Source organism: Peromyscus eremicus, chromosome 7 (assembly GCF_949786415.1).
Source record: "Peromyscus eremicus chromosome 7, PerEre_H2_v1, whole genome shotgun sequence".
NCBI classification, from domain to species: Eukaryota; Metazoa; Chordata; class Mammalia; order Rodentia; family Cricetidae; genus Peromyscus; species Peromyscus eremicus.
In genome coordinates this window covers 72,222,791-72,245,924 of record NC_081422.1, presented here as the reverse complement: position 1 = coordinate 72,245,924, position 23,134 = coordinate 72,222,791, and the positions used below count along the sequence as shown (strand labels likewise).

Genomic DNA, 23,134 nt, shown 5'->3' with positions numbered 1-23,134 from the left:
AAATGCATTCTTGAGCTACTCCACACCTTCAGAATCTAAAACCCTAGATCACCAAGGCTGGCATTCAGGGACCCAGATCACAAATTCTAGAGAATCTAATGATGTTGGTTCAAAGAACTGTCCCCAACCGCAGAGTTGACACACACACCCCAACTTGTAACAGTCTTAGGCCCCACCCTGGATCTCATAACTCTGAAATTTATGGGCAGGAAACCCAATGTGGTGTGTGTGTGTGTGTGTGTGTGTGTGTGTGTGTGTGTGTGTGTGAGTGAAGAGGTAGGGTCTCAGGTAGCCAAGGTTGAAGTAATGATCCTCCTGCCTCCACCTCTTGAGTGCTGTGATTTACCAGCTGGCCAGTGTTTTAACAGGTGATTCTGATCAGATGAATTTTGGAAACAGCTGTGGGTCCCATTGTAGCTGCACAGCATGATCACCTGGGAGCTTTTAAAGAATTACTAATGCCTGGCCTCACCCTGACCATGAAACAAAACCTCAAGGGGCCTCTTGTAAAGGTCTCAAGGGAATTCAGTGTGCAGCTCAGACGGTAAACCGGAAGTTTCCTGCTACTGATCTCAGTCAGAAAGGGTCTGAGGGAAGGGGTAACCGAGACCCAGGATCCAGGAGGCTTCAGGCCCACTGCCCTGGAGACAGTTGCTCAGCCTGGTGAACAGTACAGATGCCCTACAGTGAGCAGCATGTCTGGACAAGGACTGAAGTCACACTGTCACATTTTCATCCAATTTAACGTGAGAAATAAAATGCCAGGCCTGGTACACTGGTACATGGATGCCGAGCTAGCATCTGGTGTTTCTTCTGACTTCCTTTCTTATGTTTTCCTTCTGTTTTGTTACTTTCTCCACATGAAAACATTCAGAGTTTACACAGTTTTCAAGGCCAAACAGAGCCCTGTGGGTTGGGAAGGTCTGACGGGCAGCACTGTGCTTTTCACTGTCAAAGTGAGGGTGGACTCCATTATCTCTAAGTGGTTCTCTCTCCAAGTTTTCAATAATTTCTACGCTAGACTCTGTTAACAGACCACACACAATGCTATTTTTTCTAGACCAGCACAATGAGGTAACATCCTAGGCATGCATATATTTTTGGTCTTATGTCTTCTTTCAAGGCCAGTTAGGTCCGTCTCTCACAGACCTGTCAGAACTTTCAAGACTGAAGATACAAAACCAGAGTGAAAAGAGGACCAGAAAGCAGGGTGAGGAGGTGGGCTTGGTTGGTGTCTGCAGGAGACCTAACCGGAGAGAGGGCCAGCCGTCAGAATACAGTGCTTACTGTCCTGCCTTCATCCTGTGACAGAAACGCTAGATATCTTCTGAGATAATACAGAGAGGAAATGCTCCTTGCCAAAATCTCACAGACAATGCAGTAAAGTTCCCACGAGGATAAATATGTGCAATAAAAAGAATGTGCTATTTGTTACCTTCATTTGCTACATCTCTTGAAATTTTACCATATTAAAAGTTGTCGCATTTAGCAGGGTGCAGAGGCACACACTTTTAATCTCCCTTGGGAGACAGAGGCAAGCAGATCTCTTTTGAGTTGGTGGCCTGGTCTATGTAATAGGTTCCACGGAAGCCAAGGCAAATAGTGAGATTGTCTCAAAAACAAACAAACAAACAAACAAAACAACAAAAAATAAAAAAAGTCACATTCTAGACTCTACCATCACTGTTTTCCCCAGCTACCATCTTGGTATCCTGGGTTGGACAACCATGAGTACCGACACTTATTCAGGTACTGAGGACTTTGACGCTACCTCCTTGAGCAGGGGCGGGGTGTTCTTTAGGGAAGAGCCTACCTCTTGGAATTCTGCAGGTGCCTCTTAGCAAGGAAGACTCTTGTTAATGGAGCAGCAGACCCCTCCAGGCATGTGCCTCTGTTTTCATTTTTGTTTCTAAAGGAACCCAGGTGGGACTTCCTTCTATAAGCAATGTGACTCAGAATCCTACTTGCCCCTTCCTATGGCCTGGGATAAAAGAGGAAAATGAAAATCTCTACATAAAACACCTCTGGAGGATAAAGAACTCGGGTGTGGGAGGGCACTGGGTGGTGAGCTCAGTCAGCCATCAGCCAGCTCCGTACAGCATCAGCTGCTCCTGTGGTGGCCACGCTCTTGGCCTGAGCTTGCCGTTCCTCCACCTCTCCTAGTCCTTGTGAGGGGAGGCCACCTGGACTGCAGCCTTCTCTCACTGAGACTCTCAAGATGTTGTGTGTCAGCAGACTTGGTGCATCAAGAGGGCCCGAGAGGATGGACAAAGCGACGCATTCAGAGAAAGGCCTGCCATCCACCCTGAGCTTCTGAGGCGCAGCTAAGGGACGGTTCCAAGGACAACAAAGAGAGGATTTCTTACGTGGCTTCCCCGAAGTAACCAAGACACGAGCAGCTCCCACTGTAAAGCCATATGCGCTTTCTCCTTCCTTGGAGTAAAGCAAACCTTAATTAGGCCAGGAGCGTGTGAAGAGCTATAATTAAAACACAGCGAGCAGCTTCCTTCTCTCCTAGGAGACAAATTCAATAGCCAATGGAGGTTCTGTGTATCTTTTCACCTTAAGAAAAGTGTAGGTGAGCATCAGTCACAGCGAGTTCTGCTTGATGTAAGAAGGGAGCGAACGACCTTTAATGGTGAGAACTGACTTCAAACCACAAATGAAGTCTAACCTTCGGCACAGTACTTCCTGGAATGCTACCAAAGCCTCTTGGGAAACAAGGTCATTTGAAGCCCTTGAGTCTAATTGGAGAAGCTCTTTCCTCCCGGTTCTACCCCGTTACCCCAATGCCCCAAGATACTGGGAGGGCCGTCTGGTTTGGGTGGTTAAAGGTGGGTAAGTTATGTGGACATCGTTCCCTGAGCAGAGACCAGTGAAAGGCCATGAAAGCAGGTCCTCAATGCTTGAATACGACAATATCACAGCCCAAGGGACGCTCCTAAGAGCCGTTAAGACATTTCAGAGATTTGCTTGCTGGGGTGTGTATGCTTTTATATCTGCTAAAAGTGAGCATTTTAAGTGAGGAAACCGAGACACAGAAATGACATGGGTAACTCACACAGCAGTTCTCTGCCTTCCATGCCTGTTTCTGGGTTCTTGGCTAGTCTCTCCATGAAGGATGCTGGGGGAAATTAGACCTTTACCTGTATCTATCTCCTTAGCAGACATCTGATTTATAAGTAATCAGAAGCTATCAAAGACACCCATTTCCTCTACAGTGTATCAGTCCACTTTGGACATGATTACGAATGGAGTCACAGCAGCAGGTAGCTTTCAGTCTGCAATCTCATGTCCAGAGCACAAGGAAGCCTATGAGGATACTTTCACACCCAGGCCCTTCAGAAGTGTTTTTCCTTCTATGACCACGGACACAGCTGAAGGCACCTCCCTTGTTTACCCATGAGGACCACTCCTGCACACTTGACCAATCTTTAGCACAGAGCAAACAGGCCGACCCGAAGCAAGTATGCCTGGCATCTTCTCAGTACCAGCCCCTGCCCTCTTTAGGCTGGAGGTCCTTTTTTTCTTTAAACTGTTTATACAGTAAAAAAAAGAACAGGACTATGGAGACCGAAGGCTAAATGAGCAAGTCTGGAGCACAGCCTTTCGTAGGGACCACATAAGTCTGATATGATTCTAGCCAAATGTATGGTATTTCTGCTTCCAGTACTTGAGAATCTACAATCAGGGTGGAAACAGGAGCCCTTGCCAGTGTCCTTTATAGGTTAAAACTCTCCTTCAGCCAACCTACTTCATTTGGTCTTGCTTTGCAAAGCCCTGCTTTAATCAGGAACTGGGAAGGTGGACATGGTGGCACACACCTTTACTCTCAGCACTGGGGAGACAGAGGCAGGAGAATCTCTGTTCTAGGCCAGCCTGGTGTACATAGACTTTATCTCAAAAAAGAGAGAGAGAGACAGAGACAGACAGACAGACAGAAAGAGAGGAAAAAAGAAAGAGCAGCCTTGGCCTTCCCATATACTAACTACTTCATTACTTTGTAGCAAAGTTAGGTCTGTGGAGTCTGCAGAATCAGGTCCAAGGCTTCCTCTCTGGCAAAGGCATTCCCTCTCTCCCTTCCTCCCTTCCTCCCTGTGTGGGTGAGGAGGGAGGAGGTGCTTGGACTACATCCTCCCTTTCCTCTCAGAAGAGCTTCAGACAGACTGAGGGGCAAATACTATTCCCTTACAATCCCTCGGGCGAGTTTTTCTGAACAAGGAACTTCAGTTGTAAGGGAACAAAGTGTCACCAATTTTGGGCAACAATCCAGCAATGTCCAACCTACAACTGTGCACCCCAGAGATAGCTATGAATAGACCCCAACATAAATCCATAAACATAATTAGAACATTCAGACTTTCTTGCATTTTAGGGAGGAGTTGATGATTTCATGGTGTGAACTTCATAGGCAACAATGTCTTGTCACAAAATCAAAACGCTGGGCACACCTAGCAGAGCTTTCTTACAGACACTGGTCTCTCCAGCTGAGTCAACTTCTCTACACCCTCCTTAAAGAAGGCAAAAGCAAAAACCCTTTTCAAAGTATTCTGGGAAACAAAACATGTCCTCCAAATCCTGTTTTTCCCACAATAATGTTATCTATTTTAGGAAAGCCTGAACCAAAAGAAAAAGAGTTTGGAATATAATACTTCCAAAGCAATGGCTCCCAGGCCACATCAGAGTCCCAAGCAAGGCAGAGCCCAGGGGTGCCTGGGGAGGTGTTTAACAGCTTCCAATGACAGACCAGGAGGCTCCAGCACAGTGCCCAACCCAAACACTGCATCCTCTACCTCTCCAATAAAGCACCATGACTTTCAAAGCCTGGTTCAAAGAAAAGGCAGTACGAGCTCCTGGCAACCTGAACAAAGGCAGAAACCACCCAGGTTGGACACACATCCGCACAACACACACCCAACTCTACCTCTTAACCAGGAAGGTTAAGCTGGTTTTGCCCTACCCACCTAGTTGTTCTTTGGAAGTCTGTATTCAAGTTCTTCCATCATCTTTCGGACACTCAGGGGAAGACACTCTTCTCACACAACCTCAATAATGCTATTATGGGATGCTTATCTGGGACATTCAACAAACACTTCTGTTTTAAAGTTAAAAAAAAAAAATAGCATAGGCTAAACCAGGACTTCAGAAGCATGACCTCGGAGAGGTAGCTAGAGGATACTTTTAAGAAGTTTTGTTTCGAGACAGGGTTTCACGTGTGGAAGGCTGGCCTCACACTATGTAGCCAAGGGTGGCTTTGATCTGATCCTCCAGCTACGACAGGCATGTGCCACCACACCCAGTGTGGGTTCTTTAAAAAAGCTGATTTGGGGATAAGGAAACGGCTCCGTTGGTAAAAAGTACTTGCTGGGCAAGCATGAGAACCTGAGTTGGGAACCCTAGAACCCCTGGGAAACCCAGGAATAGCCGCATATGTATGTAAGCCCAGCACTGGGGGGGGGGGGGGATAAGGAATAAGCTTGGTATGTTAAACCAGGTTTGTCTTCTCAGGAATAATTCTTTTTAAAACAAAATTTTAAATGTTCTGATGCTGGAAAGATAATTTGATCACATTTTTTCACCACCATACAGTTCTACATACAGCTACTAGAGAAAAAGGCATATTCAAAAAGTAATTGTTTATAACTTGTAATTTGTATCTGACTGTTAAATAGTATAAAAATGTGGTTCTCGTATCTGACTTTTCCCTGTTCCTATCTATACAAGGATAGCTTTTGTGGTGTAAACAACCAAAACAACAGTGAAGAGACGTAGAGGGAACTCACAGGTTGCCTGTGAGTCCGGGCTGGGATGGAATGAGATATTGATGGGTGTACTATGAAAGCTCTTCAGTTGGGAGCAGAGATACTGAAGAGACTGGGGGGCAGGGAAGAAGAATCCAAGGGCTACAGCCGGTGGGGTTTAGGCAGAGCTGAGCAGGACAGCCTAGGGGAGCCCGGAGCGTGTCTTCTGGAAGAGAAGCATCCCTGGGGCGACCAAAGGCAAAGGCTGTACGGCACGGACCCCGCCTCCCTGATAGCTGCAGAGTCCTGATCAGTGTGTGAGGCACAGGCTGAGCAAGAGGAACGTGCCCTTTCAGACGACATCAAACCACACAATTAGATCCACTCCGTGCAGGGCCACAGAGGTCAGAGGCATAATGGGAAAAGAGCAGACACATCAGAACAGCTTCATGTCAGAACAGAGCAGCTGCCTGAGAGGGGCACCTTGTGTCACACTGGAACAAAGGAGCAGAAGTCACCGCGATAGCTTACTGCCGGGCTGACAGGGAAACGCAGGTCCAGCTGCTGCAGGAATAGACTATCATGAAGGCAGGGGGTTTGTATTGGTTCCTTTTACCTTACAAAAGGCAGCATGAGGGAGGAAGCGTTTATTCTGGTTCAGTTCAGAGTCTGCATTCCCTCATGGTGGTCAGAGTGGCTTGTTCCACTCTGGGAGCAGGGAAAGGCAGGCCTTGGTTACTGAGCATTGTGGAACGGCTCTTACCGAGGCATAGTCCGTGTGCTCCCTGCCCCCTGAGAGTGTACTTCAGCTGAGCAGATGTGCCACTGTGTGTCAACTATCCACGTCAGTGGTCACGGTGAGAACCCCATGCTGGTAAATTCTAAACATCAGCTTGATTGGATTAGGAACCATCTAGGGCACTACTGAGGCATACTTTTGGGTGTTTATGGAGAGGTTCACGTGGGAGGAGGCCCACCCTGACTGTGAATGGCAACATCCCTGACCTGAATATGGGGAGGTGGGGGGGGGAAACACAGGTGAGTGATGGCCTTCCTTTCCCTGCAGTCATTACTTCTCTTTGTACTGACCCAGAACTTCTCAAGGCAGATTGGTAATTAATAAACAAAAATATCCACGACTACATATTTGCTTTAAAAATTCTTTACAGCCTCAAATATGTCAATAAGCAGGAAGGTAACTGGAGATGGCTGTGCATGGCACGGCACCCCACAGGCTTCAGGATCCCCTCAGCTTAGCAGCTGAGGCTTCAGGGCTGCCGTATGTGTCTTGTTAGTCAATGGAATACAAACGCTAGTTCCAGAAAAAAACCTGAATTGAAATGAAGTGCCAGACTTGACAAGGGACACACTACAGTCGAATCACTGATGAGCCTATGGAAGAATCAAACAAGAGCAAGCACACACGATGATCACAGGGTTTATCACTCAGGCATAAGTGACTAGAATATAAATTCACAAACCTGATTTAATACAAGTAAAGCTGCCTGTCTTGTGTTACCCTTTATGTCCTGTAAGCTTAGGGGTTAAGGGTGGGATTTCCCTCTGTATATTTCTTACATCTCTTCTCTATACATGGGGCTTAGATGGTCCTCAAAGAACTCCCTCACTCTTACCACAGTGCCAGAGGAAAAACTGTGCTTTTGATTACAGGCTGTCCAGAAGCCCCTAATCAGATGCACAAACCGTCGTTTATATAGCAATTTTCTTCTTTACTTCAGAGATATCTGTATAGGACGCTAAATTACATAATAGCTATGTCGTTGGGACTTGTGAAAAGTGAAACATCATGTAAGGCAAACACTTAGGTCTTCTCAAATTCAATCACCTTATTTCCTTCTAGAATATACTATGTACACTATTAAAGTCTATAGAAGCTTCCTTAAAGAAACGACTCTGTCACCTTTCAATGATGTGAGAGACAAGTCTGCTCTGGAACCTGACGGCTGCTGCAATCTGTCCTTCCAGCACAGAGAGCAGTGCCCAGCACTGGGGCCAGGAGTCATGCCCGTGTACTGTCCTGCCTCTGGGCCTGCAATCTCCATCCTGGAGGCTGAACTGCCTTCATTCTAGAATGGGCCAGAAAAAAGGCGTGCGCGCACGTGCGCACACACACACACACACACACACACACACACACACACACACACACACACAGAGGCATTTCTCTGAGTGTTAGACACAAAAGCAATGCTAGTGCTGCTCTCGTCCAGTCACACCTTGGCAGAGGGATGCACACATGAGGAGACAGCAGCTCTTCAAGCTGTATCTCTTCCAACGGTCACAGGAGCTTCTACTAGCTCAGTGTGAGCCAGGAAGTCACCAGGGCAATTCATCCCTCCCCCTCCCCCCTTCCTCTTCTCTACTACCCCCTGGAGAATTACAGCCATAATAAGAGTAGCTGGAAGTGTCCATTCTGTGTGTAGATATAAATTCTCTGTCCAAGGGGGTTTAGCAATAGGTTAATGTGAGTCTGGAAAATACAGTCCTTCCCAAAGACGCAAACTGTGCTTATCAATGGTGGACAACTTTCCCCTTCCTTCCTAGCTTTACTACCCCTTGTAAAATGGGGAAAACTGAAATGTTGATTCTGATTATTTGCCTTTGAAGCAAAATACCTAATCTGAACGTTCTAGTCATATAAAAGTATTGGGCCTGAATTCACACAGCCCATTAAAATTCTAAATGAGGATCTTACCATTCATGTGTCTCAGCTTTTAAAATCAGCTTATACACACAGTGTACGCTTGTGTAAAAGTATCCTCGTCTTAACACAGGGCCAGGTACAATGAATATGCACAGCAAAACTTTAAAAACAAAACTTGTGAGACCTGACAAGTTACCAGATCAGAACAAAGGCTGATTGCCACAGAATTTACCAATGTGCCACCCACTTCCTTCCCCCTCCACCTCCCTCCACATGATAAAGGAGCATTTATTAATAAATAATAAAATGTGCACAGATCTGCTTTTCACATTTTGTTCATTTTCCAACCTGTACTTTGCATGCATATGAATGTTTTTTAGGATATTTAGTTTAGTTCCAAATGTCACGTGAAACATGAGTAACAAACAAATCAATAAGAAAGGCTTCTACTTTAGGTATTCTAGGAGACATTTGTACAAACAACTGTTTTGTTTTTTTAAAGATCAGTTTTAAAACCTACTCAAAATGCATTAATAGACTAGCTGCCCAGCTCTCTCCTCGAGTGAGGCAGGTGCCTTTCCTCATTTAGGGGCACAACTCAGGACAGTAGCGCCAGCAGAGCAGTGGAAGGAAGCCCTCGTCAGACATTGACCTACCTCATAGAACATATAGAGAGACAGCAAGGTGAGTCCAAGGTTATACACCACTAGGATTCCCCGGCAAGAGAATGGCTGCTTATTCTTCATATACTTTGGCCCCAGCCATACAATTAGTAAATAGATGACAGAGCAGACAAATGTGGGTATGTAATTGTCCAGAAGAAACCATCCTTTTACTCTTGTATCTGAAAAACACCAGAAGAAAAATGTGTGGTGATTAGTAAGATACGCATAAGAAAACCCACTCCCAATCCACCTGACACTAATGTTGTATTTAATCTGCACAAAGCAGAATACATACGGATACACATCAAACAGAGCACAGCGTTTTGATACAGGTTGAGAATGATTTATTACTTGTGTTTCTACTACGTAAAATAGTAAAAACGTGCTTTCCAAAAACCTGAAAGAAAATTAAAGCTAAATTACCCACCAAGATTATTATGTTCATTAAATTAACATGGAGTCATGAAACAGCTCAGTGAGTGCCCAGCATGTGCCTAGCATGTGCAGGCACAAGCTATGTGCCCTGTAGCCAGGTTAGGGACACTGCCTGACTAGAGGGCCAATGAGTAAAAATACTGAAATGCTACTGGGTCAGCTATGATCAGACAGGGACTATTTAAGGGATTTAGAGCACTATAGGAACTTGAGACCCACACTAACTCAAAGGGGCTACCTGTGTAGAAGAGGACACCCCACTCTTATCCTCTCACCTAGGCCCAGGTACCTGACAGCAACAGCCTACAGCCCTGTCCTCTGGCTGGACTGCCATGCTCACCCCCCTCATTTTTTTGCCTTGATCTCACAGTTCAATAAACCACACGCTCCCTTTGGTGAACTATGTGCCAGTCTTCCTTCTGTAGAGACACTCTGAGCCTTCCCAGCATCTTTCATGGCTTGCTTTCTTTGGCTTCAGAAAGAGATGCTGCCTCTACATCCTCCCCACCAGAGTGGTGGCGGATGGTACTGTCAGTTCTAAGAACCGTCAGTTCTCAGAAGTCCTTCAGGGAAGTGGCTACAAAGGAAGGCATTCCTAACACCTTTTGTTCTCAGCTCTGGGCCTTAGCAGTCTATACTGAAAAAGTAAGTTACCACTTAACCAGCTAACATCTTCTGTGTGCATATATATTATAAATGCAATGAATACACGTAATTACCTACAAATTGTTCATGTCCTTTTACTTAAAGGTACAGTCGAGCACCTTGCTCTGTATAGTATATTTTCAGGAAGTACCCATCCTCCCTCCAAGGGTATCTATATCAGCTGGTCCCAACCCTAGCCCCAAGCAAAGGGTTCCTTGGGGTCCAGCTGATCAGGGTAGCTCACTGTTCTGTGTGGTAGCCAGTCCAGAAATGGAGATGTGGAATAGTTGTGACCACTAAGCTTTTAGGTGAAAAGCCTTCTTTGTTCTTCAACTCATACAATGAACAAATGTCTTCTTCCTATGTTGGATGTACAGCCTGGAGCGGCTGCCGTCATAAAGGAAGCCATCCTGAAGACTACGCTGCTCAGATGAGGATGACAAAGTGGATAAATATAAAGAACAGGGCTCTTGGCAACTGTCAGAGAACCCTTGAAATAGCACAGTAGTTACTCTTCCTTGCAAAGCAAGATAATCATTTTTATTATTATTTCAGACAACTAAAAGTTGGATTTTCTGTCTCTTATAGCCAAGAAGGCGCTGTCTCGACACAAGCTGATGCAAATGCATCTGTTTTTTTTCTTTGTCTCTCACTGTACAGCTTGGTACGTCTTGGAACTTGTTACACGGATGTGCTACTCTCCAACACATGATCCTCTTGCTTTGGCTTCCTGAGTACAGGATTACAGGCTTGTGCCACCACTCCCAACCTAACCTTTTTTTTCCTTCAAACTGACCACCCTCTCCTTTAACCTGTTCCTAATGGGTGGGCAACTAGTTAATGCCCAGTCTTAACAATTCTGAAATGAGCATTCTTCATGTATCTTTGCATAACTGATCAAGACTCACTGTAGATATCAGCTCAGGGTCACTAGTCACATGCATTTTAACTACCACAGAAGAAAAGAGGTTGTACCAAGTTAGACTCCCCACACCCTTGTGGCACGAATCCTAAATGGTCTATAATAGAAACTCAGAGCCAGATATTGGGGTAAATGCTGAAAGATCAGAGAGAACAAGCCACAGCCACTTCTCACCTTGCCAACTCCTCTATGAATCCTTAGACTGAATGCCCCTGAGTCCTCAGCCTTAAGGGTACCAAACTCCTGTCTCCTCCTGCCTTATATTCCCTTCTCTGCCCAGCCATATCGCTTACTGTCTCAACCTTCTAGTGCCCGGATTAAAGGTGTGTGACTCCCAAGTACTGGGATTAAAGGTGTGTGCCACCACTGCCTGGCCTCTATGTTTATTCTAGTGGCTCCGTCCTCTGATCTTCAGACAAATTTTATTTGTTAGAGTACAAACAAAGTATCACCACACACCCTTATTCCTATCACAGATGGTATCAAACACCATTTCATCTTTGACATACTGAGATGAAATTCTTTGGTTGTTTTCTTCTACAGTTTAAAAATCGTGAGTGAAACTGAGACTCTTTTGGTCTGATAGAAGATGTTCACAAACAGCTCCCTGGTTAGGGCTTTGGGCGAAATGACTGGACTGTGAGGTCCCTGATGTCACTAATGGATGAATCCATCACTGGGTTCACTGTTGACTGGACTACTGAGAGGCGCTGAAAACTGTAGAAGGTGGGGCCTGACGGAGAGTATAGGTCAGTAAGGCTTCCCTTGGAGGGAACACCTTAGCCTGGGGTCTGTCCTTACACCCTCGGCCATGCTCTTCCAACAACGACAGTCAGCTTTGTCTCACGCCCAGAATGACAGGGCCAGGATGGACTGGGACTTCTGAAACCAGGAACCGAAATGGCCTTCCCTCCTGTAAGATGACTTTCTCAGCGATTCTGTCCCAGTGACAGAAGTGTAATATATCTCTGTGAACCCCTCAAAAAGTTCTTTTCTAAAGAAGACACTATAGGTAATACTAAAAGGCCATGCAGAGCTGATTTACTTAAAAAATACCAAGAGATAAGAAGACTAACACGGCAGTATAACAAGGGATTTCAAGGGTATGACATGAAGTGTTATGAGCTATAAACAAGTCCTTAAAGCACTATTAGAGATGTGGGAGGGGACAGAAGAGAGGGTAAACAAGGGAATGAATATAAAGCAACACCATTCTGTAGACATGGAAATGTCAAAATGAAGCCAATTACTTTGTACAAATTACCAATGCTAAAATAAACATGATAATTTAAAAAATTAAATTTTTTTGTTTTTGTTTTTTCGAGACAGGGTTTCTCTGTGTAGCTTTGTGCCTGTCCTGGAACTCACTTGGTAGCCCAGGCTGGCCTCGAACTCACAGAGATCCGCCTGGCTCTGCCTCCCGAGTGCTGGGATTAAAGGTGTGTGCCACCACCGCCCGGCTAAAAAATTAAATTTTTAAAATGAGAGAAAAAGTTCTTATGTGCTTATTTATATCATAGCTCAACAACAGAGCACTATCCAGCCCACATGAAGCCTTGGGTTTCATGCCTAGTACCGTAAGCACATACTTCTATTTGGGTAGTGCCGCACACACAGTCCAGCACTTGGGTAGCTAAGGCAAGAGGAACCCCATGGGTTCAAGGCCAGCCTGGGTGATACATCAAGACCCGCTTTTCAGGGAAGAAGCCCTTAAACTTTTCGTCAGGCTAAGTGTGCGTTTGGAATGCTCTGGCAAGATTTAAGAAAAGTGAAATACGTTAATCACAGGCTGCAAGCATGGCAGCTGAAGCCAGCAGAGAGAAGGCCACAGCAGCTGAGTCTCTGTCCCAGGAGCCAGGGGGAAAGCATTCAACTGCAAGAGAACTTGGCAAGGCCCCTTGTTACTGGGGATAAAGTTTTGATCTCATCACAGAAAACATTTTCTAAGATCTCCTCATGCAATATTTATAAGAGGCCATAAAGAGATGGGAAGAAAGCCATAGATGCTGAACAAAACCAAAAACCACCTTACCTCGGGGGCCCAGTAATGCCTTGAAATAGGTACTGAGTGATGCATCAAAATGTTCCATTTTAAAACCTATTAAAGAGAAAAGGAGACATTGATTAGTGTCTACTCAAAATACTTCTTATATGCATTTTCCTAAAAGAACAAGAACAAGCCATTTTCAAAGGTGCAAAGGGAAAGGTTGAATTCCTCCTGCAAAAACAAAACTGCTCTTAACTCCTCCATGCAAGTGATATGCTAGGTCTAATTTGAAACTCAGAATAACAATGCATCCTGTGAACTCACATCAAAAACAAAGTCCCAGTTTTCTGAACGTCTTTTCTCAGTTCCATAAAAACCATCCCTGTGATGCTGAACCTCCGTGTGAAGGATGAACGGGACTGAAAGGTGGCAGACATCCATCCCCACAGGGAAATCACACTCAAGGACAACAGGAGAGGAGTGCGCGTCGTCCTTGCTTGTTACTATATATACATAATATTGTATATAACATACATTGTATATAACATATACCATATAATTTAAAATATTCCTATTGTATTTATTTAAAGGGAGAGCAGGGGTATGTACATGGAAGGCAGAGGACAAGTTCCAGAATTGGTTCTCTCCTTCTACCGTGTGGGTCCATGGGGCTCAAACTTAGGTTGTCACACTAGGCAGCAAGTGCCTTTCCCTGCTGAGCCATCCTGCTAGCCCAGTCCTTCCCCCCAGGGTTGTTACTATAGCATTCTCTCTGTCTCTCTGTCTCTCTCTGTCTCTCTCTGTCTCTCTCTCTCTCACACACACACACACACACACACACACACAGCTTCACAGCTGCCATCCTTTTGCTGGTCCCCTTCCTCTCTCCCAGTCATATATACTCCAATACCCATGTTCGATCCTCTCCCCACCTTAAAATAACTTGTGCTGTAGAATATTAGTCTAAGATGTGTTACATTTGTTTGTGCGGTGGACCGTTTGTTTAATGATGCGAAGATGTGTTGCATTCTTTCACATTGTATTTGTTTAACTCTGTGAAGCTGTGTTACTCTGCCTGCCTAAAATACCTGATGATCTAATAAAGAGCTGAACAGCCAATATCGAGGCAGGAGAAAGGGTAGGCGGGGCTGCCGGGCAGAGAGAACAAATAGGAGAGGAAGAAGGATCAAGAAAAAGAGGAGAGGAGGATGGCAGGGGCCAGCCATCCAACCACAGAATAAGAAGTAAAGAAAGACATATAGAATAAAGAAAGGCAAAAACACCAGGTGGTAGTGGCGAATGCCTTTAATCCCAGCACTCAAGAGGCAGAGCCAGGTGGATCTCTTTGAGTTTGAGGCCAGCCTGGTCTACAGAGCAAGATCCATGACAGGCACCAAAACTACCCAGGGAAACCCTGTCTAAAAAAAAAGAAAAGAAAAAAAGAAAGGCAAAAGCCCAGAGGCAAACGTAGTTAAAGAGAAACTGGATAATTTAAGTTAGAAAAGCTGGCTAGAAACAAGCCAAGCTAAGGTCGGGTACTCCTAAGTAAGAATAAGTCTCCATGTATTTATTTGGGAGCTGGGTGGCAGGCCCCCAGAGTTAAAAAAAAAAAAAAAAAAAAAAACCAAACAATAACTTGTCACCTTTGTCATTATTTTTAAATACTTCATGTCTACGGGGGAAAAATATTAAACACCTTGACCTCCAACCACAGTCCACTGACTCCAAACAGAAGGAAGACAGTGGTAGTATTAGAATAAACTGTTCCAGAAACAGCTCCCCTTTGAGCACAAAAAAAAGTCACGATAAACAGATTTTTATAAGTTTGTATTGTAATCCATTGGCAAATGACCAAGCCAACTTAGCATTAAAAAATAATAAACTGATCACAGCGGTGAGTCAGTGCTTCATCCTTAAGACTCTGGATTAATGCTGGGTGTGGAAGTGCACACTTTTGAGGCAAGCAGAAGTCTGAGTTTGAGGCCAGCCAGGTCTACACAAGGTTCTAGGTCAACCAGGGTTACAAAGTGAGACCCTGTCTCAAAACAAGCAACAAGAGCCAGGCAGTGGTGGTGCAGCCTTTAATCCCAGTACTCAGAAGGCAGAGGCAGATGGATCTACAAAACCTGATCTACAAAGCAAGTTCCAAGACAGCCAAGGACAGTTACACAGAGAAATCCTGTCTCAAAAAACCAAAAAGAAAAAGAAAGTACCTTCTAAATGAATGGCTTAGGAAAAAGTTACTAAAAAGTTCTAAAGTTACTGGCTTTCAGGTTCTCTCATATCCCTCTGTTCTAAGTCATGATTTGTGATATTTTGTGTACCTTTTTCTCAAATAAATAGTCTTCTCAGAGTTTACATTTGAAGCCAGGTGTGGTGGGTTAATTTAAGTATAAGAGTTAGCTAGTAGCAAGCCTGAGCTACCGGCTGAGCATTTAAAAGTAGTATTAAGCCTCTGTTCAGTTATTTGGGAGCAGTTGGTTGGGACAGGAAAACTCTACTTACAGATATGATCAAAATATACTCTATCAATGCATGACATTTTCAAAGAATAAATACTGTGTAAAAAAGAAAACATCACCAACATTATAACTTCCAAGGGCAAAAGCAAAGCCAGTTTCAGTAACTGCTAATCATTCAGACTTCCTTCCCGCTCTTGGCTTGCCACACTCAAGTATGTGTGCTCTCTGGCTGATTTCCAGATAAACAACTTTATGCATGAAAATATCTGATAGCTCTAGTATTTATAATTATGTCAATACAGCTGGAATATGAAGTGGGGCTAGGAGAAACCACCAATGCTGGAATGCAGCAGCTCCTGAGCTGTGTCTGAGTATCTCTCCTGCTTTGGGAAGGCACTGGCTCCCTCAGCCTGTGGTAGAAGCTGGCAGCATCAACCTCCATCCCCAGTGATAGGCCACTGGTTCGGAAACAAAGACTATGACTACTCAACAGTCTCTTTCCCCCAAGGCATCTTACCTCTAGACTTACTACCTAATGAGCACTCTTACTCAGTTAATGATGGGTCACACTAAAAGGATACAGGCACAGTTTAAGCTGGCCAATGAGTGGGTTGGGGCTGGGTGCTTTAAAAGGCAACTAAGCCTTGAAACTCATTTCTCTACTTACTCAAAATGTGGCAGGCAGGTTGTTTAACCTCCTATCTGTAAAGTGAGGGGAACAGTGAAGTAACTACCTCAACGACTGGATGATTATAGACAGTATTTATTTACTACATGTAAGTCCTTTAAGGCAGTGTTGGGGCGGGTAGGGAGCCCTCCTATGTCTGCTACCAGTCAGCCACAAATGTCTGTACTGCTCTGGGTACCACTGACATTCTGAGTGACACGATCATTGCCCAGTACCTGGTGGATCATTAACCCATCCCTGGTCCCTGTCCGCTAAACAGTATCACTGAGTCTCCAGTTCTTCTGATAATCTTCAAAACCATTTCTAAGTATTGCCAAACTGCTGGGGGAAAGGTGGGGTGTGGGGATGGGTAATAGTTCAGGAGAGGAACTTGAAAGAACAAGAGATTATCTAAATAAAGTCAAGACTTTTGAACGAAAACACTAAATATCACCTGCTGTGTCCAACTGTGTGCAAACAGGGATGAACATTTAGAAGCATCACCCAGATGTGCCCAGAAGGTGTAAGGAACCCCAAACCAAACCCAGGTCTTAAAGACAGCAGATGTTAGAATGCACCTCCATGATAGCTGCATGCACACATTCAATGCTATGCTGTAGGAATAAAATTCAAATAACAGCTTCTAACATCAGGAATAGTTCCCAGAGAGACGTGAGGGTACAGTACAAGAACCGTTCTCTTTGCTTGTTAGTTAAGAGGCTTTACAGAAGGATGCAAGATTTGGTTTCCTAAGCAGAGGCCGAAGGAAAGCTGGAAACAAGGGTGAAGAAAGGTTTTAAATGGTACAATGCTAACTGGTTGTGTGTGTTGGGGAGTGGGGGAGTGGACAGGGCAAGAGAGCCATTAGTGGACTGGGAAAAAAAAAATAAGTTCCGGGAACTGCTCTGAATGACCCATTATTCCAAGGACAACAGCCTAGGACAGAGTTCAGTTTGAGAATCTAGGCTAACGTGGCCAGAGAAAAGCAGCTTGATTAAACGTAAGGTCAAATTCCAGTCCAAGAGTACTGAATTCAGCAGTGGGATACCGAAAGGACTCATGTTTCTAGTATTTGGAGACACTGAGGTCAGCACTGGAATGGATAATCTGTCTAACCTGCTCTGCTGTGAGGCCTGCAGGAGCTGGCATGCACAGGGGCTCCCTTCAAAGCACACCCAGGAGGAGACTGCCAGAGTGCCACATCTGTTCTGAGGACGCCTTTCTTCTCAACTGCATGACCCTTCCCTTAGATCTGCAGAACTTTCCCCACCAAACTTAGGAACATAGGGAAAAGCAGCCAGACAGTCTTTGAAAGAACAGACATGGGAAATAGTCAAGAGGGATGTAGTTCACACAACAGTTTGCTGGTCCTGTGATGAAGGGAAGTGGGGAGGTGCACCTGTGACACAGGCCCTGATTATGGGGGAGGGGGTAGACCCATGACTCCCATATGGGTGTGTCCATATGCTCTTTAGAGCTGAGGCTGTTTCTTCTTAGAAGGTACAAAGACAGACATCACCAAAGGCACCAAATGCCATACTTCTGCTCACAACTCACCGATCCACGCCATTCGTGTTTTTCATTTACACCTACACTTACTGTCTACACCAGGTGCTAGGCATGAAGGCCTTAAAACCCTAAGAGCTACAGTAGTTTAGAAAACAGAACTCAAGGTGAGGGAGAAAGAAATAATATGAACAAACAGCAATCTAAATGGTTTTAATGACCTGCAATCACTGCAGTCTGAAAATATTAAAGTGAAAATAGAAAAAAATAATTCCTGGTTTTTGACTTGTAAAATGCTCTGAGGAAAGAGCAACTCACATCATCCCGTCTGGAGCACAAACTGTTTGGTCCAGGGCATCCCCACCAACTACATGCTACCAACGGGGCAAGCGCTCAGTCACATCTATTTATCAGACTGGCTGTTCACACGGCCTGTATTTACTTATGGACCTAGAGAATACCGGTGCTGGCAATTTGGAGAGGTCACAATATGCACTTAAGGTGTGCTTTAAGTGAAAAGGTCAAAGTTTGTTACAATGTGGGTGGAAGAGAGAAGGAGGGGGGAGGAGGAGGGAGGGAGGGAGGGAGGGAGGGAGAGAGGGGGGAAATATAGTATGTATAGGGTTTCATACAGTCTCTGGCTTCTGGCATTCAGTGGAGGTCTTGAAGTAGACCCAGATGCATAAGGGGAAACAACTGTATTAATGACAGATACATACATGAAATGTGATATACTTTCACAAGAAGACTAAAGCAGGGGAAAAGGGACGGAATGAACCTCAGAAAGGGATTTATTTTCAAAAAACGGAGTTAGAGAGGGCTGCCCTGAGAAGCTGGCACCAACAGGGGGCCTTAATGTATGTGCCAGTGTCCATCAAGAGAAAGGGCACCGTGCTCACTACAGAGGAGCTCAGAGGCTTGGGTGCACTTGGCCCGGTTCAACAGTGGGTAGTCACATGGCACACCTTGCAGATGGCACACTAGGAAAAGTAGAGAGGTGCTGATCCTTAGCTGCTCACACCACCTCTGTCTGGCTGCAGGCCATCTGCCGGCACGGGGCCCTGTCGTTTCCTCTCCCTCACTAAGCCTCATCTGCTATGCCAGGAGCAGTAAAAAAGGTCTTCACTGCCAGGCTGGACTGGCCCACTGCTGAGTGGCCTGTGGGCGATACCCTTGTATAGGTCCGGGACCCTGAAGGACCCTCGACACTTGGCCTAGCTGTTGCCATGACCCAATTTGCGACGACGTCCAATCATGTTGCCAGGTCTGCAGCCTGCCTATCTTCCGGGGTTTCCAGCTTCCAAGCTGTGTGGCCCAGTGACATGACTTCTCAACTGTGCCGGACCAAGTGGGAACACAGCTGCTCTGTACCACGGTGCTGGCAGGAACCAAGCCAGGCACTGGAACCCTCTAGAGGAGGAGCTTTGATCCTCTGTGTAGCAAACAGTAGGCCTTTCACTGATCTGCCTGGCTCCCCACAAATCCACAAGAGGGATATGACAAGAATGGATTTACTATCCCCAGAAACGACACCCTGCTGACACCAAACCAAAGTCACAGCCTCTTAAACCCAGAGTCTCTGCCCTCCACTCAATCCAGATGGCCTCATGGAAACTGCAGGCCATAGGTATACCAGAATCCATTTTAAAATTCCAACCATAACAGTACCCCAAAGCTATTCTGGAGTTCGAGAGCACACATAAAACACGTGGACAAAGGAAAAAAAAAAGTGAGTGAGGGATGGTAAGTTAGAATAGATCTCAGGAAATCTTTTCTGTCAGTAACAGACAAAAAGGCCTAAGGTGCCCTCAAACTGGAGATCTTCCTGCCTCAGTCTCCCAAGTGCTAGGAAAACAGGTGTATACCTACCACCCACCAGGTGCTGGCGGAGAATTCCTTTTTTTTTTTTATATGTACATTTTGCAGTAGACTCTCAGCTGAGTCATTTCTCACTACAAAATTCTGGACTACTTTCGGTAATCATGAGACTGTGTTGTGTCACATTTTAAATATCACACGACAGAAAACTGACGGAGGCTGGCACTCCTTGTATTTAAAGGGGCAGCTGAAAGAGAGCATGAAGAGAGAAAAGAGTTCAGCACACATCTAAATCACTTTCAGCAAAGAAGGGCTTAGAGTTCAGAATCCTTAGGCCTGAATTCAAAGAAAGATCAGAAGCACCACAACATGAAATACTGTAAACTCTGAACCCAAGAGGGCAAACCACATTCCCAAAGAGAAGCCCAGCTCTGCAGGTGTGGAAAACCTACCCTCCATCTATCTGCTCACTAGCTCCCTTCGAATGTAGTGTAAGCCCAGGTGAATTATATAGCAGAGTTACCAGAAGCACGTTCAAAAACTGAATAATTACCCTCCATCAGGTTTTACAGTGAACCAGTCCCCTCTGCCTGCTTCCCACTGGGCTCCCAAGGACAACAGAAGTGTGGCCGTGGGGCTGAGATGGTAGCAGCAGCAAATCTGACGTGTGTGAGCTCTCCCGGGAAGAGTCTATGTGTCAGAGAGAGCAAGACAGGTACCAGGCAAGGAAAGGAAGGGGCTGGGGTGAAGGCAACCTGCCTGGACAGGTAAGGCTTAATATAACTACAGCCAAGAGTTGGAATACAAACCACAGCAAAGACAGTTGATGCCCTAAACCCACAACCAGGCCACCTGCTGACCCATCCATGCCGGGGACATTCTGGAAATCTGGCTGCAAAAGGTAATAATACTGCCAGGCGACAGTCTCCTTTTCTGTGAAATCAGGCCAGTCAAATTCCTTTTGGCTTAAAATGTATCATGGAAGTTTAGCTGTCTACTATGTAACCTCATCACCTTGTGTTTTATTTTTCTGAACTGTCAAAGTTCACCTACAAACAGCCAACTAAGCTGAGCTAACAAACCTATGCCCTGAGAGGTAGCAGGCTGGTACCTAATAGCCTGCACTCTGGCTTATCCATCCCTTTTAATGGTCAACTTAGGGTCAGGAGACATGGAACACTCTTCATGTTGGCTACACACACACACACACACACACACACACACACACACACACACACACACAGAGCCATAGCCACAATACATGATCCCCCTGAATTTTAGAGGTGTTCTATACTGAGAACATTAGCTCCCGGAGAGAACAAGCAGCAATTTTTTTCTTTTAAAGAAATGTTAAAACACAGCCTCAGGGCATGGTTGGTGCTCTGTGAGTTGCCAGCCAGCCTACTCTACATAGGAAGGCCTGTCTCAAAAAAACAAAAATAGAAATGTTAACTACACAAGTCTCCAAGGGGAAAAACACACAAGTACTAACAAGCTTTAGGACATGAGTATAACTTAATAACAAAATCCCTCAAAAATTCTGGCATTTAAATAATAAAGTTGGGTTAAATCTTGGCTACAAAAAATGACCTGCCATGTTAGCTCCATGCCTCCTCCAACTGCATGTCACCATTCCCACATATACAAAGCTACATTCTTTGTCTACTCTAGAAATCCCATATGCTCTCACCCAAAGACCCTAACTCTCATTACCAACCCTGGTAACATCCTTTTTTCTGCCAAACATGAAGAAAACCAGCACAGCCCACTCAGGGTCTCAGATCAGTAACTCTAAGAGCAAGACATGGATGTGTTCTTCAAACTGGGGTCACAGACCAGAAGGGAAAGCCTCCCTACTGTTAGGATATAATGGACAATTTGGGGACAAACGCGTTTAAAATGTTGCTACAATCAGTATTCCTTTGCAATAAAATAAGATGAGATGTTTCAAATGGGAAGCCTCCATCTCCAATTTCTGTTGCTGCCGGTTAGTATTTTAAGAAAGAAAGAAAGAAAGAAAGAAAGAAAGAAAGAAAGAAAGAAAGAAAGAAAGAAAGAAAGAAAGAAAGAAAGAAAGGAAGGAAGGAAGGAAGGAAGGAAGGAAGGGGGAGAGAGAGAGAGAGAGAGAGAGAGAGAGAGAGAGAGAGAGAGAGAGAGAGAGAGAAGAAAGAAAGAAAGAGAAAGAAAGAAATTATTTTAGGGGCTGAGACACACTGCATTGACAGAGCACTTGGCTAGCATACATGAAGCCCTGAAGTACTTGACCCCCAGGACTCATGAACACACCATCACATAGAAAGGAAGGCGCAGGGGTACTTACTATTCTTAACTCAGCTAGAGGACACTTTTCTAAACTAACAGTTACTCCACTGGCTTTGCTTTTTGTTGTGGTCTGTGATAGTAGTAGTTTGGAGGTGTTTTTGTTTGTTTGTTTTGAGACAAGGTCTCACTATGTAGCCCAAACTGGCCTCAAACCTCATGATCCTCCTGCCTCAGCCTCAAAGCACTGGAAGTGCAGGGGTTTACCACCTGCCTGGTTATTCTGTTCTTAGAGAACCATCTGCAGCCCTCCTTCCTACTCTGGCTTTCTTCTCACTTCCAACCCTTTCTCTTTCCTCCAAGCCTCATTAGGCATTCTCTCTAGCTTCCCATAGCTCTGCAGTCTGGACCACTCATTCAGCACTCAGCACTGTCTACACAGAACCTGTTTATTTCACATTAGGTCTTAGGAAACACAGCACGGTACCACCTTAGATTAATTCATTCTTTCTTCTAATTTGTTCGGAGCAAGAGAGTCCACAAGCAAGACACCAGGGGTGGAAAGATACACTTGGTACTACAAAGGAAAGAAGGAGGAAGACCCACCCACAACAGCAGCTTCCTAAAAGCCTAGTTACAGAGGCATTTTCCCAGGGAGCCCTTCCTCATGGCCACCCCCATGACTGGTTTTGCTTCTAGGCTTCATGGTTGCCTTTCATGCTACCAGGCTTTATTTCTTGAGTTGCTGTATGCAAAGCAGTGTAGTGCTTTATTAGCAAAAGGACAGAGGCAGACAGGACTCCGCCCTTCTTAAAACACAAAAGCAATGTGCTGGCCAATCAGGACTGAACAGCAGTGGTGACGCACAAACACTCTGCCGCCAACCAGCCAGGGTTCAAGTGCCTGCCTCGCTCGCCAGCAGAGTGACAGAGGAAAGGTCACTTAATCTGTTTAGTGTCTTAGTTCTCTGGTCTGTGAAACAAGGCTAATTATACCTTTGTGTGACCCAGTGAGTCAACACAGGCAAAAGGCTTAAACTAGCGTGTGTCACACCGTGTCATGAATTTCTCTGGGAAGAATGCAGATCAGGTTCCATCTCATCCTTAGTACAGAGCATATGTAAGTCTGTGTCTGACCTGCCTCTTAATTCTCACAACCAGCAAATGTGAAGTGCATAATGAATTTCTTAGTTTTCTATACAGATGGTCCCTAATTTACTATTTTAATTAAATTAATTTTAATTAGTTCAATTCCCTAATTAAACTCCGGGTGGGTTTGCTTTTGTATGTTTGTGTACCTGGTATGAGTTAAGGTGCATGTGCACAGAACGCTGGTGTCAGAGGGTATCAGGGGTAGGGCTGC

General features: G+C 45.0%; 1 protein-coding gene across 5 annotated transcripts in view; it reads right to left on the bottom strand.

Annotated features, from left to right (window-relative positions):
* Elovl5 (ELOVL fatty acid elongase 5) overlaps nt 1-23,134 on the bottom strand; it is a 102,775-nt gene that overhangs the window by 44,392 nt on the left and 35,249 nt on the right. For all 5 annotated transcript variants that reach the window (XR_009380291.1, XM_059268261.1, XM_059268260.1 and 2 more), the window contains exons 2-3: nt 13,106-13,171; nt 9,063-9,250 (exon numbers count right to left, since the gene is read on the bottom strand). Coding sequence is in view for 4 of the 5 variants with exons in the window: in XM_059268261.1 (XP_059124244.1) it covers nt 9,063-9,250; nt 13,106-13,163 (246 nt within the window). In the remaining variant the exon portion in view is untranslated. The remainder of the gene's footprint in view (nt 1-9,062; nt 9,251-13,105; nt 13,172-23,134) is intronic.